The 14,299-nt window shown below is 36.9% G+C and overlaps 1 protein-coding gene across 1 annotated transcript; it reads right to left on the bottom strand.

The window, feature by feature from the left end:
• Nucleotides 1-1,699: 1,699 nt before the first annotated feature.
• LOC140016708 (uncharacterized) lies at nt 1,700-2,206 on the bottom strand. Its single transcript, XM_072070298.1, has one exon. The coding sequence runs from the start codon at nt 2,204-2,206 to the stop codon at nt 1,700-1,702; it is 507 nt and encodes a 168-aa protein (XP_071926399.1).
• Between the last annotated feature and the right edge of the window lie 12,093 nt (nt 2,207-14,299).

Raw genomic sequence — 14,299 nt, 5'->3', positions numbered from 1 at the left:
CTAATTCAATACGGATCAAGGTGAAAAAATGCGACCAGAATGGTGAAATGTCAAAACTGTCCACAGAGCTCTACCTATGGCAGTCAAGGGTATTTTTATCTTTTCATGTGCTACAGTGCTCGGATTGAGCTGAAATTTTGTAAATAACTATAAAATATCATTTCCTACAACTTTTATGGTTTGAACTGAGTCTAATTCGGCCTCCATCATGGCCAAACAGAACCGGTTAGAACAGGGTAAGATGAAAACCCAAATCTGAAATTTAGTGATTTTAAAGTGTAAACTTCACCTTTCTAGTTTAAACCACTACTACAACTTCCTATACAAGATTATAAACACCATATACCATCCAAACAATAAGAAATATAAGTGAATTATTTAAAACCCTAACTCAAAATTTCAGCACCATAAGCATCAAAACCCCTTAACTAGGTATCACAAGGCAAGAATACAAGTTACTACATAACTTCAACAAGACTAAGGGAAAGGAGGAAGATGAACAACCATAATACCTCAATAAAAGGCTAGCAAGAGATATCCTTTACCTCCTTGAAAAATTTAGCTCCCCAAGCTTCCTAAGCTCCTAATTGAGAAGTTAATCGGTTTAGTTTCCTTGATTTCTCATTCAAATGGATTAAGCTCAAGATGAAATGGAGTTTTCTTCCTCTTGCTCTCTCCCTCAAAGCTCACGGCTAGAATGCTGAAATAAGGAGCAATGTGAGTGATTTTTGGTGATAAATATGGAAGAAATTGGTTGTCAACAACTTTTGGATGACCGGCACTTGTCGCCATGAGATTAACTCTCAAATTTTTTTTCTTTTCCTTGTGTTTTTCTAGTCAATAATTTCGATCACTATGAGCTAAGAAAGGGGCTGATATTTCACACTAATTTCAATGATGTTTCATGGTAAGAAAGTGGTGGTCAAGTTGTGTTCAATCGGTAGTGAACGATACCCGTCGGTTTGAGCCGATTTTTCTTAAATCGCGTATACTAGGGTTTTATCTTATAATTCACTAATTTATTATTATCACTTCTAATCACATACTTAATATCATCTAAAACTCACTCTTAATCACCAAATTTGATACACACTCCGTACCGAATAGTCATACTACGAAAAGACGTAAAAACCTTAATTTGCGATAACTTAAAAACGAAAGGGAAAACCCTTAATTCTATGTTCATTTGCACTTATTGTGGGGTGATTGGGTAGTAAGGTTGTTATAAAGTAATAATTTTCAAATAAAAAAGGATTTTTAAGGAAAATATCAGGAATTTTACAAGTCCTCACAGTGTCTTCCACTTAAACTTTCTTACTATCACCCTTAGTTTTTCTAATCTTCTTTTAACTCCCAAAATCTTTCTTAACTTCACTAATATCTCAACTTACATTCTTCTAGGGTTTTGGCCAAATTCACTAATAAGTCGCAAAATCAACAATTTTTAAGAAATTAATCGCTCGAAGGTTAAAATACGCAAATAAGAGAAACTCGTTTAACAATTAACAAGTAAATCACTAAATGAATGCAAACTTTATAAAAATATAATTTAAATAAAAAATACAAATAATTGGGAGGTGAGAAAATAATTTTTTAGGTCATCACATCCTCTTCCCCTTAAAAGAATTTCGTTCTCGAAATTCTCACCTGGCCTAGCGAACAAATCTGGATAGTTCTTCCGCATTTCCTCCTCCATCTCTCAGGTCGTTTCTTCTACTCCATGATTTCTCCACAGGACTTTTACTAAAGGGATTTTCTTCCTTCTTAACTCCTTCACTTTCCGATCCAAAAATTGTACTGGTTGTTCCTTATAAGTCAATGACTTATCAATCTCTGAATCCTCAGGTTGGAGTACATGAGTCGGATCTGGGTGATACTTCTTAAGGAGGGAGACATGGAAAACATCATGGATCCTAGAAAGATTTAAAGGCAACTCCAAGCGATATGCTACACTTCCCACTCGTTGTAAAATCTTAAACGGTTCCACATACCTCGGCTTGAGTTTCTTCTTTTTTCCTGTCATGATACTAGTTTTCAATGGTGTAATCTTAAGGAAAATTCTATCCCTGACTTCAAACTCTACGTCTTTTCTCCGATTATCTGTGTAGCTTTTCTGCCGACTCTGAGCTGTTTGAATCCTTTGACGTATAATTTTTACCTTCTCAGAAGCATCTTCAATCCACGGTAATGTTGTTGGATCCACCATTTTTTCCCCTACTTCTTCCCAATAAATTGGGAACGGCATTTTCTCCCATAAAGAGTCTCAAATGGAGTCATTTGGATAGTCGAGTGATAGCTATTATTATAGGCAAACTCTACCAAGATTAGGTATTACCCCCAACTTTCTCCAAAATTTAAAACGCAAGTCCTCAATATATCCTCAAGGGTCTGAATAGTCCTTTCCGATTGCCCATCAGTCTGAGGGTGGTAAGTGGTGATAAAATTCAACTTAGTTCCTAAAGTTTCTTATATCTTTTGCCAGAACCGTAACACAAATCTAGGACTCTGTCTGACACTATACTGACGGGCATCCCATGTAACATCACAATCTCATCCAAGTAGAGCTAGTTAATTTCTCTAAAGGATACTTCATATTAATCGACAAGAAATGAGTAGTCTTAGTTAAACGATCAACTATCACCCAAATTGCATCAAAATCCTTTTTAGTCCTTGGTAACCGCGACACAAAATTCATGGTAATGTGCTCCCATTTTCACTCAGGTATTTCGAACGGCTGCAGTAATCCTGAGGGTTTTTGGTATTCTGCTTTCACTTGCTGACAAATAAGGTAGGTCTGGACAAACCGTGCTATTTTCCTCTTCATATTATCCCACCAATACAATTGCTTCAAGTTTCTGTACATTTTATTACTCTCATGATGTATTGAATACTTTGAGCGGTGAGTTTCTTTTAAAATTTTCCTTTTTATTACATCATCTTTTGGTACCACTACTCGATTTCTAAACCTTAAAACTTCGTCGAATCCCAAGCAAAATTCTAAAAGTTCTCCTCTTTGCACTTTCTCACTCCACTTATAAATCACAGGGTCTCATTTTTAAGCTTCCTTAATGCGTTCCAACAAAGTAGACCTCACCATTATGTTTCCACAAATTACCTTTTGATGTTTAATTTTAGGATTCCACTCACAAATCCTTTCTAACGATTGCCATTCTTTAATCATAAGCTTGGCTATTTGAACTTTTCGACTTAGTGCATATGCTACTACATTAATTTTTTTCGGGTGATAATTAATAGTGCAATCATAGTTTTCTAAAAATTTCATTCACCGATGTTGCCTCAAATTCAACTCTTTTTGGAAAAATAAATATTTAAGACTTTTATGGTCGGTATATATCTCAAAGGTCACTCCATATAGATAATGCCTTCACTTCTTGAGGGCGAAAATCACTGCAGCTAACTCCAAATCATGAGTCGGATAATTTTGCTCGTGGGGTTTCAATTTTCTAGAGGCATAAGCTATTACTTTTTCTTTTTGCATTAATACACCTCTTAACCCTTCTTTCGATACGACTGTATACACTGTGAAACCATCTTTTCCACTTGGCAGAGTCAAAATCGTTGCACTAGTCAACTGCTTCTTCAATTCATGAAAACTAACCTCATACTTGGTACCCCAAATAAACTTGGTATTTTTCTTGGTTAACTCAGACAATGGCCTGGGAATCTTGAAAAAATTTGGGATAAATCGACGGTAGTAACCTGCTAAACCCAAGAAACTACAAACCTCAATAGCATTTTTTGGTTGTTTCCACTTAGATACCGCATTCACCTTTGCTGGATCCACAATTATTCCATTTTTAGAAATTACATGCCCAAAAAAGGATATTTCATCCAACCAAAACTTGCATTTACTAAACTTAACATACAACTGATGGTCCTTTAGGGTTTGCAATACTATCCTCAAATGGTATTCATGATCTTCATTTGTTTTCGAATATACCAAAATATCATCGATAAACATCACTACAAACTGATCCAGATAAGATTTAAAAATTTGATGCATTATATCCATAAAAGCTGTTGGGGCATTAGTCAATCCAAAAGACATCACTAAAAATTCGAAATACCCGTATCTAGAATTAAAAGCAGTTTTGAGTACATCCTCTTCTTTAATCCTTAGTTGATAGTACCCTTGTCTAAGATCCAATTTAGAAAACACCACAACTCCTTGTAATTGATCAAACAATTCATCTATGTGAGACAAAGGATACTTGTTCTTAATAGTAACATCATTTAACCCTCGATAATCGATGCACAATTTCAAACTTCTATCTTTCTTCTTAACAAATAAAATTGGAGCTCCCTAAGATGAATCACTCTTGCGTATAAATTCTCGCTCCAGTAAATCTTGTAATTGCAACTTCAATTTTTTCAACTCAACTGGTGTCATCCTATAAGGAGTTTTAGAAATAGGCGCAGTCCAGGCAGCAAGTCAATTTTAAACTCCACATCTCGCTCAGGTGGTAACGAGACCAACTTCTTAGGAAAAGCGTCGGAAAAATCTTTTACTATTGGTACATCTTTTGACTTCACTTATTCCCCTGGGGTATTAATGAAGAAGGCTAAATACCCTCGAGCTCCTTTACTTAGTAATTTTCTAATTTGAATTCCTGAAATAAGAGCTGATGAGACTAATTTTCCTCTCACATCCAGCTCTAGTGTTGCTTCCTCCGGGATGCACAATTCCACAACTTTCATCTTACAATCCAACCGAGCATGTTATTGACCTAACCAATCCATTCCCAAAATAACATCGTATCCTTTAATTAGTAAACTTATTAAGTCAACCAACAACTTACGCTCTTCAATCCAAATCTCGCAATTTCTATACACCAAATTAGAGGTCAAGCATTGATTCCCCGTGGGTGTTCGAACTTCCAAATCATAAGGCAATTTAACAAGTTTTGCATCTACCCCACTCATAAAATCAGATTTCACAAATGAATGAGTTGCATCAGGAGATATTAAAAGCTTAGCTAAGCGATGGAACACAGGGATCGTACCTTTTATAACCTCAGTCGAGTCAGGGATTTGTTGATGATTCAAGGCATAAATTCTAGCCAACACTTTAGGTCTACCCCCTCCTGAACTTGTTGGCTTAGTATTAGGCTTCTTTGATCATTGGGTGTTACTTCTTTCTGAAGACATAAGCGGCATACTAGAAATCTGATGTTCGACATTTCCGTAGTGTAAACATTTTTTTCCTTTCCTTCAACAATTGCTCTCAACAAGATCCGACTTTTCACAATACCCGCAAGGTGCATGGGAGGTTACTCCTTGACCTTCTTGTGAGGTATTTTTTGACTGGGCTGGACCACTTTGACCTCTTCTCGTTGGAGTCACTCTAGGTGGTTTTAACATTTTAACTCCACTATCCCTTTGCCGACCTTAAGAGGCAGTATGCTCTTGATAGTTTGCCCTAATGTGCCGCTTGACACATTTCTTTTTCTTGCTTGAAAGATTTTGACTTGAACCCTTGCACTCTCGACCCTCTGAGATTTTTCTAATGCTTCGACAAAGGTATCAATCTGAACTGCTGCTAAAGTCTCCTGAATCTCCACATTTTGCCCTTGTACAAATCTCCTCACCCTTTTTCGTTCAGTCATGACTAACTCTGGAGCAAATTTTGAAAGCCTAGTGAATTGAGTCTCATATTCTGCCACACTTAAATTGCCTTGTCGAAGTCTTATAAAGTCATTCTTTCTTTTCTCTTGAATCAAAGGAGGAAGGTACTTCTCGTTAAAATCTCTCACGAAATTTGCCCAAATTCAAGGGGTCTGATTTCTCTCCCACTTAATTCTCACAACATTCCACTAAGATCGAACTGCTACCTCAAATTAGAAAATGGCGAAGGTCACTTGCCACTCTTCAGTGTAATTTACGGCAGTAAAGATGTCGATCATCCTTTCGAGCCAACTCTCAGCTATCTCAAGGTCAGGTCCTCTCAAGAACTTATGTGAAAAAAAATTTTGGAATCATTCTAAAGCTCTGTCTACTCCTCCCTCAAGAACCCCAGGTTGAATCACGGGTTCTTGACCCTACCTATCCACTATCCTCTCCAAGAGGTCAGTCATTCAGTTGATGGCTACGGCCACTTGGTCATCCACTTCAGCCCTTGACCCTTGATTTTGATCGACTACTGATCCTTGATCACCCCTTTGCTTTTGGGGTTGTTTACGTCCCCGACCACGACCACGATCTCGATCTCGACCTCGACCATCCATGGTTTTAATGCAAGTCTAAACATGCAAAAATAAAATTTAACTACATGCACATGCTATAACACCAATTAAAAGTAAAATAAACATTTCATTCATGATAACAAATCATAGACATGTACATCTGACCAAAAGAGTTTATAAGATTTTCCAAATTAGGGGAGATAGACCAAAATACATAAAATATAGCATCCCAAGCTTCATCAAAAGCACAAAATATCAAAAGAAACCATATCTATCAACTGTTACCTATACACAAAAGGAAGGACTTTCGACGTGCTCTATCCTAGTCTATAACAGAGCCAGTAGACTCGCTCTCATGAGTAGAATTAGCTGCATTTCCCTCTCTAGGGGCTCCACCGCCCTAGCCTCCCACAGGTGCATTAGCGTCGATCACCCCATGGAGTAGCGCCCCCACACTCGAAGATGATACCCCCAACTCGATCCCTGACCTCTCTGACAACCCTAGTGAGACGGCCATTAACTGCCTGCAGCTGCTCTTTAAAAGTATTCTTCCTCTCTTGTTCCATCAATATGTCTTCTCGGAGCTCCTGAATCCTACAACCTGCATTCTCATGATGCCTCTCATCCTCTGAATCTCAGTCTGAGCTCTACTGTTGGCTCCAGCTAACATCCTCCTCTCATCATCTACGGTTAGGACCACTCATTCAGGATACGAGTAGGTCCTCCAACAGTCACAGGGTCGAATCCGACGTCCAAGTCCCTCTCGATAAGTGATGACTCGATGTGGCCTCGCTGGATCCTCATTATCATTGTTTCCTCCTTCCATGTCATACGAAGAAATTTAGACTTACCTACCAAGTTTAAACCCTAACACTTAAAAATCAATACTTAAACAATTCCTAACTTAACAAGTCATTCTAGCACTCTTAGTACTTCATATCTACAGGGCTTTCTATTCAGTCCAAATTACCCTGAAATCTAGGCTGTGATACCAGTTGTGACCACCCCACCTCTCCCAAGGGCGTACCCAGGTATCAGCAGGCCGTCTGCCCAATTCTCGCCAGGACTTGATAACAAATCATAGAATCAAACCCCAATATCCAACCTTACCACAAAATACGCTAAATACAACTAATACATATGGTTGTCTGCCAAAGCAACTTAAAATACAAAAGAAAGAGTTTAAACTTACAACTCCCATTCAAAACAAAATAGTACCCTAATCACTTAATCTAACTTAAAACAAAAGCTAAGTGCTAAATCTCCAAATCACGAACCAACTCTGCTAAGAAAAACAAAAGGAAAGGCATGAGCTTGCACCCAGTGAAGTCTAAGAAGGACATGCAATTTAAGAAAGCAATTAATCACATATTTAAACCAACAAGAAACATAAACGAGAGATTTCATATAAGCACATCGTTAAAATCAATATAACAATCATGAAAGATACTGAGCATTGGCCAACACTTGATCAATCAGTAATTCAAATAATTGACAGTCCGTCAACTTTCATGTCCATATAGAATCACCACTTCACGCCGCTCCGTCCACATTTCACCCTTACCGAACCCGCACGCCAATAAAATTTCAAGAATTGGTATTATTCAAGTGTACCCAGGATAGGATGGATCCAACACATATACATTGCCCAAGGTTCTCTAATCGAGTTGACCAAACCCTTGCTGGCTCAATCTCGAATAACTAGCCGTTGGGTTTTCGGGTCCCCGTTTATCAATAATATTATATGAAGTTCACTTGTAGCAATAACAATTCAGTAGGGTCGAGTACGATAAAGTACACACTTGCCCGCTCATAAACAAGTTCAAAAGAATGACAGCTCCTAGTTATCAAGAGCAGAGGTTATGGTCTACTAATTGTAATAATCAAGGGCAGCTAATTATGGGATCTGTTCTATCATAATTGCAAAGATTATGGCTGAAATTATGGGATCGGCTCTACCATGTATATTAGTTGTATATTAGCATATCTGTAATTAATATATTAGATAGGTAGATATATTCTTATATAGAATAGAATGTATAGAGTTTCTATTTAATGGAAAAGATGCACAAAATGTGGCATTCAGCCTTTGATCCAGAAAATTGTCATGGTATCAGAGTTGGTTATATGAATTTCTCCGCCTTTCAAAGTTTTTTGATTTGCTATTCTTCTTGGATTGATTATTTTCATCAATCATTTGGTTTTAAGATATCCTTTTGGGTCAATCATATTGTGGTTGGCAGTCTTTCTTCAAATTTATATCTTTATTTTTTGTGAATTTTTTGAAAGAATATCTATGAAAAACTCTTTGGAAAAAACACATACGGAATCTTTGACCATCAAGTTCACTGGAAGAAAGTATGCAGCATGGAAATTTCAATTTAGGATGTTTCTAAAAGACAAAGAGCTTTGGAGTCATATTGGTGGGTCTTCTACAACACCTAGAGATGGAAAAGAACTTAGTCAATGGGAGGCAAAGGATGCTAGAATTATTTCTTGGATTCTAGCATCTATTGAAGCTCATATGGTGAACAATGTACGCTCCTTTAATACAGCAAAGGAGATGTGGGATCATTTGAAGCGTATATATCATCAAGATAATACAGCAAGAAGATTTCAGCTTGAATTGGAAATTAGTAACTACGGCCAAGGTAACCTCTCTATTGAGCAGTATTATTCTAGATTTCTTAATTTATGGAGCGAATACTCTGGTATAATCTATTCTAAGGTACCAAGCGAAACCTTAGCTGGTATTCAAGCAATTCATGAAAATAGTAAGCGTGACCAGTTTCTAATGAAATTGAGGCTTGAATTTGAAGCGGTCAGAGCTGGATTGTTAAATAGAAATCCAATTCCTTCTTTAGATGTATGTCTTGGTGACTTGTTGCATGAAAAACAGAGAATGGTTACACAAACTGTCATAGGTGCATCGAAGGAGATATCTGAAATTGTCAATGTTGCCTATGCTGCTCAAGGGAGTAATCGCGGAAAGGGACAAGTACAGTGCTATAGTTGCAAGGAACTTGGATATATTGCACGCAATTGTGGAAAGAAATTTTGCAATTATTGTAAGCAAAATGGACACATCATCAAGGACTGTCCTACTCGTCCTGAGAATCGGAGAGCCCAAGCCCTTCAAGCTACTATCCAAGACTCTAACACTATTGGTTCTACATCTACAGCCACAACACTTACTCCAGAAAAGGTTCAACAAATGATTTTTTCAACATTTTCTGCTCTTGAACTTCAAGGTCAAGGTAAAATTGTTTCTGCTCCTTGGTTAGTTGATTCTGGAGCATCAAATCATATGACTGGTTCACCTGCATCATTACAAAATCTATGGCAGTATACTGGTACACAAAATATTCAGATTGCTAACGGCAGTAATCTTCCAATTACAGCCATTGATGATATTGGACCTTCTTTTCATCATGTATTTGTCTCTCCAAGGTTGTCTACTAGTTTGATTTCTGTTGGTCAGATGGTGGATAATAACTGTAATGTACGTTTCTCTCGTGATGGTTGTCTTCTGCAGGATCAGGTATCGGGAAAGGTGATCGCGAAGAGGCCTAAAGTGTGCTGATTATTTCCTTTGCAATTTTCAGTTCCTAGAACTTTGTCTTTGGCTTCTATAGTTGTTAACAATAAAGTTGAAGTATGGCATCAACGATTGGGTCATCCAAATAATGTCATTTTATTTCATTTAATGAAACGCGATTTTCTTGGGAACAAAGATTAGTGTTCTAATCATAAATTGTCTTTTGATTGTTCTACTTGTAGACTAGGGAAAACTAAAATGTTACCTTTTCCTAGTTATGGTGGTCATGCTAATACAAGTTTTGAGATCATTCATAGTGATATTTGGGGTATTACTCCTATTATTTCACATGCACAATATAAATATTTTGTGACATTCATTGATGACTATAGTCGTTTCACATGGATATATTTTTTGCGCACTAAAGCTGAGGTATTTGCTGTTTTTCAAAAATTTGTGACTTATATAGAGACACAATTTTCTACTTGCATTAAGGTTTTACGTTCTGACAATGGCGGGGAATATATGTCACATGCCTTTCAAGCATTTTTGCAACAGAGAGGTATTCTATCTCAACAATCATGCCCTTATACCGCTTAACAGAATGGGGTGGCTGAACGTAAACATCGTCATTTATTGGATATGGTACGAACCTTACTCTTGCAATCTTCAGTTCCATCTAAATTTTGGGTAGAAGTTTTGTCCACTGCAGTTTATTTAATTAATCGTCTACCTTCTCAACAGTTAAATCTTGATTCTCCTTATTATCGTCTTTTTTGGTGTACATCCTGATTATGGCAACCTACACACATTCGGATGTGTTTGCTTTGTTCACTTACCTCCTCATGAGCGTCACAAAATTATAGTTCAATCTGTAAAATGTGCTTTTATGGGTTATAGTACAACTCATAAAGGATTTTTGTATTATGGTACTATTGCTAATCGTCTACACATTTCTAGAAATGTGATTTTTTTTAACATGAGTATTACTTTCCAAACCATGTTTCCTCGTCTGAAGGTGATGTTCTTCCTAGCTTTGATAATATTGCTCCGCCAATTGAACGATTTAAACCTGGGATTGTTTATCAGAGACGACAGGCTTCTTCATCACAACCTCTTCTCGACTCTGGTCCAGTTCTTGCTCCAACCACTCTTAGAAGGTTTCTACGTCTTAGTCATCCACCTGGTCGGTATGATTTCTTTGCCACTATAACTGACACTACAGTTCCTACATCCTATTCACAGGCAGCTAAACAAGCATGTTGGGTGAAAGCTATGAACGAGAAACTTCAAGCTTTTTAGGAGAATCATACTTGGGATATTGTTCCTTGTCCCGATGGTGTTAAGCCCATTGGTTGTAAATGGGTGTTTTCTCTTAAATTGAAATATGATGGCTCACTTGAAAGATATAAAGTACGATTAGTAGCTCTTGGTAATCGGCAAGAGTATTGAGTAGATTATGAGGAGACCTTTGCTCCTGTGGCAAAGATGACAACAGTTCGACTTGTTCTAACTAGTGCTGCTTCTAAGGGCTGGTCATTGCGACAGATGAATGTTAAGAATGCCTTTTTACATGGCGATATTCAAGAAGAGATTTATATGACTCCACCATTAGGATTATATTCGACACCTTCTTCTAATGTTTGTAAGCTAAAACGGTCACTCTATGGTTTAAAACAAGCTCCACGTGCTTCGTTTGATAAGTTCCGTTCTATGCTTATTAGCTTCTCATTTGTTCAGAGTCAGTATGACTCCTCTTTGTTTCTTCGCCAGACTGATAAGGGACTTGTTTTACTTCTGGTATATGTTGATGATATTGTTATCAGAGGGAATGACTCTGAATTAATATCGTAACTTCAGGAGCATCTTCAACATTCCTTTCATATGAAGGACTTAGGTCCTCTACAGTATTTTTTGGGTCTAGAAGTGCAATCTATCTTAGCTGGTATTTTCTTACATCAGCATAAATACATTTAGGAATTAATTGCTTTGGCAGGCCTCCAAGATGGTCGGTCTGTTGATACCCCCTTGGAAGTAAATGTTAAATATCGTCGTGATGATGATTTTCTCTCAGATCCCTTTCTCTATCGACAATTGGTGGGAAGTCTCAACTATTTAACTATTACTCGGCTTGATATTTCATTTGTTGTACAACAAGTTAGTCAATTTATGCAGGCGCCTAGGCACCTCCATCTAGCTGTTGTTCATCGCATTATTCGTTATTTACAAGGCACTTCCTCTCATGGTCTTTTTTTCTCCAGAAATTCTCCTATTCATTTGGTAGCCTATAGCAATGTTGACTGGGCGGGTTGTTCGGATACTAGACGTTCAGTTACTAGTTGGTGCATGTTTCTTGAAAATTCTCTTATTTCTTGGAAAAGCAAAAGGCAAGATAGGGTGTCTAAATCCTCTATTGAGTTAGAGTATCGTGCTATGTCCTCTGTATTTTCTGAGATCATTTGGCTTCGAGGCCTCTTAGGTGAGCTTAGGTTTCCTCAACTTGCGCCTACTCCTCTTCATGTTGATACTACCAGTGCTATTCACATTGCTACTAATCCTGTTTTTCATGAGCATACCAAACATGTTGAAGTTGATTGTCATTCTATTCGCGAAACATATGATGATCATGTCATCTCTCTTCCTCATATCACCACTGATCTTCAAACTACTGATATACTTACTAAAGCTCTCTCTCGACATAGACACAATTTTCTGGTTGACAAATTGATGCTTTTTGATCGATCAACATCAATTTGAGGGGAGATATCAATGGCAGAGGTTATGGTCTACTAATTGCAATAATCAAGGGCAGCTGATTATGGGATCTGTTCTATCATAATTGCAAAGATTATGGCTGAAATTATAGGATCTGCTCTACCATGTATATTAGTTGTACATTAGCATATCTGTAATTAATATATTAGATAGGTAGATATATTCTTATCTAAAATAGAATGTACAGAGTTTCTATTTAATGGAAAAATGCACAAAAGGTGGCATTCAGCCTTTGATCGAAAAAATTGTCAATAGTCATATCATTCTCAAGCTCATTAACATATCAAGCATTTATATAGTGCTACTATGCACTTAGAACATTCACTAAATAGCACTTAAGCGTCTACAGAAGGATCTCCTGCACGCTCAGATTGCAACCCTGGCAAACAATTACAACATATAAGTGAACCCTTAGTGTTCACCAAATCAACTCACTTAAGTACGAAAACTTTGTTTTCAAATTAGTCGACTTTAGTGTCCTAGACACTTCAACCCATTTAGACTTTAAAATCGACAATTCAAGTGAAAATACAACTTTTCAATAGGGCAACAGCATTTCAAAAGTTCAAACAAGGTTTTCCACTTTTACAAGTTTTCTAGCTGGCAAGTCATAGTAAAAATTCACTTTTCAATTACTTTCATTCGTAGCTTTTGTCCCAAAATCATCTTATACAAAAGAATCACAGTTTAATAGGGTTTCTTGAACTAAATCGACCAAAATTTCATGAAAACAAGGATCCAAAGTCAAATCAATCCATAAAATTGTCAACCACTAAACTTTTGGAGAAAATCTTACTTTTCCCCTTGTTAACTTCAAAATTTGGATCCAAAATCATTATACATACCAAGATCAAGTTTCAATAGAACCTTTCGAGCTAAAATCCATCCAAAAATAATTTTTAAAATAACAAAATTAACGTTGGAGTTTTAGCTCACAATTTCGGCCAATCTAAGGTCATTTTCTAGCTTTTTGCAACCTTACTTGTTCCAACAAGATAACCCACAAATCACTTCATTTTCCTACAAATTTTTGAACATACTTCAACCAACATACATAGAATCTCATAATTCTCCTAAAAAAATTCCAGCTCAAGTGTACAAACAAGTCTCAAATTCAAGGAAGGTAAAGCTGAAAATTTTGCCCATGATAATTGGCCATCTAAACCAAAAATTTCAGCTTACATACTTTTCAATTTTCACCAACAATAACCATAAATCACACTCTCAAGGGTTTCATCAATCATTAACCCTAGGATATCAAGAGACAAGAATCCACCATAAATCACACTCAAATTCTCAAGGGTTTCATCAATCATTAACCCTAAGGTATCAAGAGACAAGATTCCACCAATTTCTAGCCAAATATACCAAGATTTAAGTGAACCAAGATCATTAAAGCACCTAATACTAAACTTCCATAAAACTTTCAAATCCACCATAGGTTTTCCATAAATAGCATAAATCTACCAAGATCTAGTCCAAAGTTGCTTGAAAAATAAAAGAATGAAGTAGATTAGCCACTTACCTCTTCAAAACTTCAAACCCTAGTAAGATCTACCTAAGATGATGGCTAGATGAACCCCTAGGAGCTTCTTTCTCCCAAAATCTTCTAAAGGTGCAAGTAGGTTAGTGGAAGAAAGTTTAGATTTTCAAAATTTTTCAAGAAGAGTGAAGTTTTCTCTCTCTATCTCTCCCTCTCTCAAGTTTGGCCAGCCAAGGAGAAGAAATGAAGGTCTCTCGGTTGTTTTTTGATCTAAAATACTAGCCACAAGAAAGATTTTTT

The sequence above is a fragment of the Coffea arabica genome, chromosome 1e (genome assembly GCF_036785885.1).
Source record: "Coffea arabica cultivar ET-39 chromosome 1e, Coffea Arabica ET-39 HiFi, whole genome shotgun sequence".
NCBI classification, from domain to species: domain Eukaryota; kingdom Viridiplantae; phylum Streptophyta; class Magnoliopsida; order Gentianales; family Rubiaceae; genus Coffea; species Coffea arabica.
This window is presented reverse-complemented; position numbering and strand designations above follow the sequence as displayed.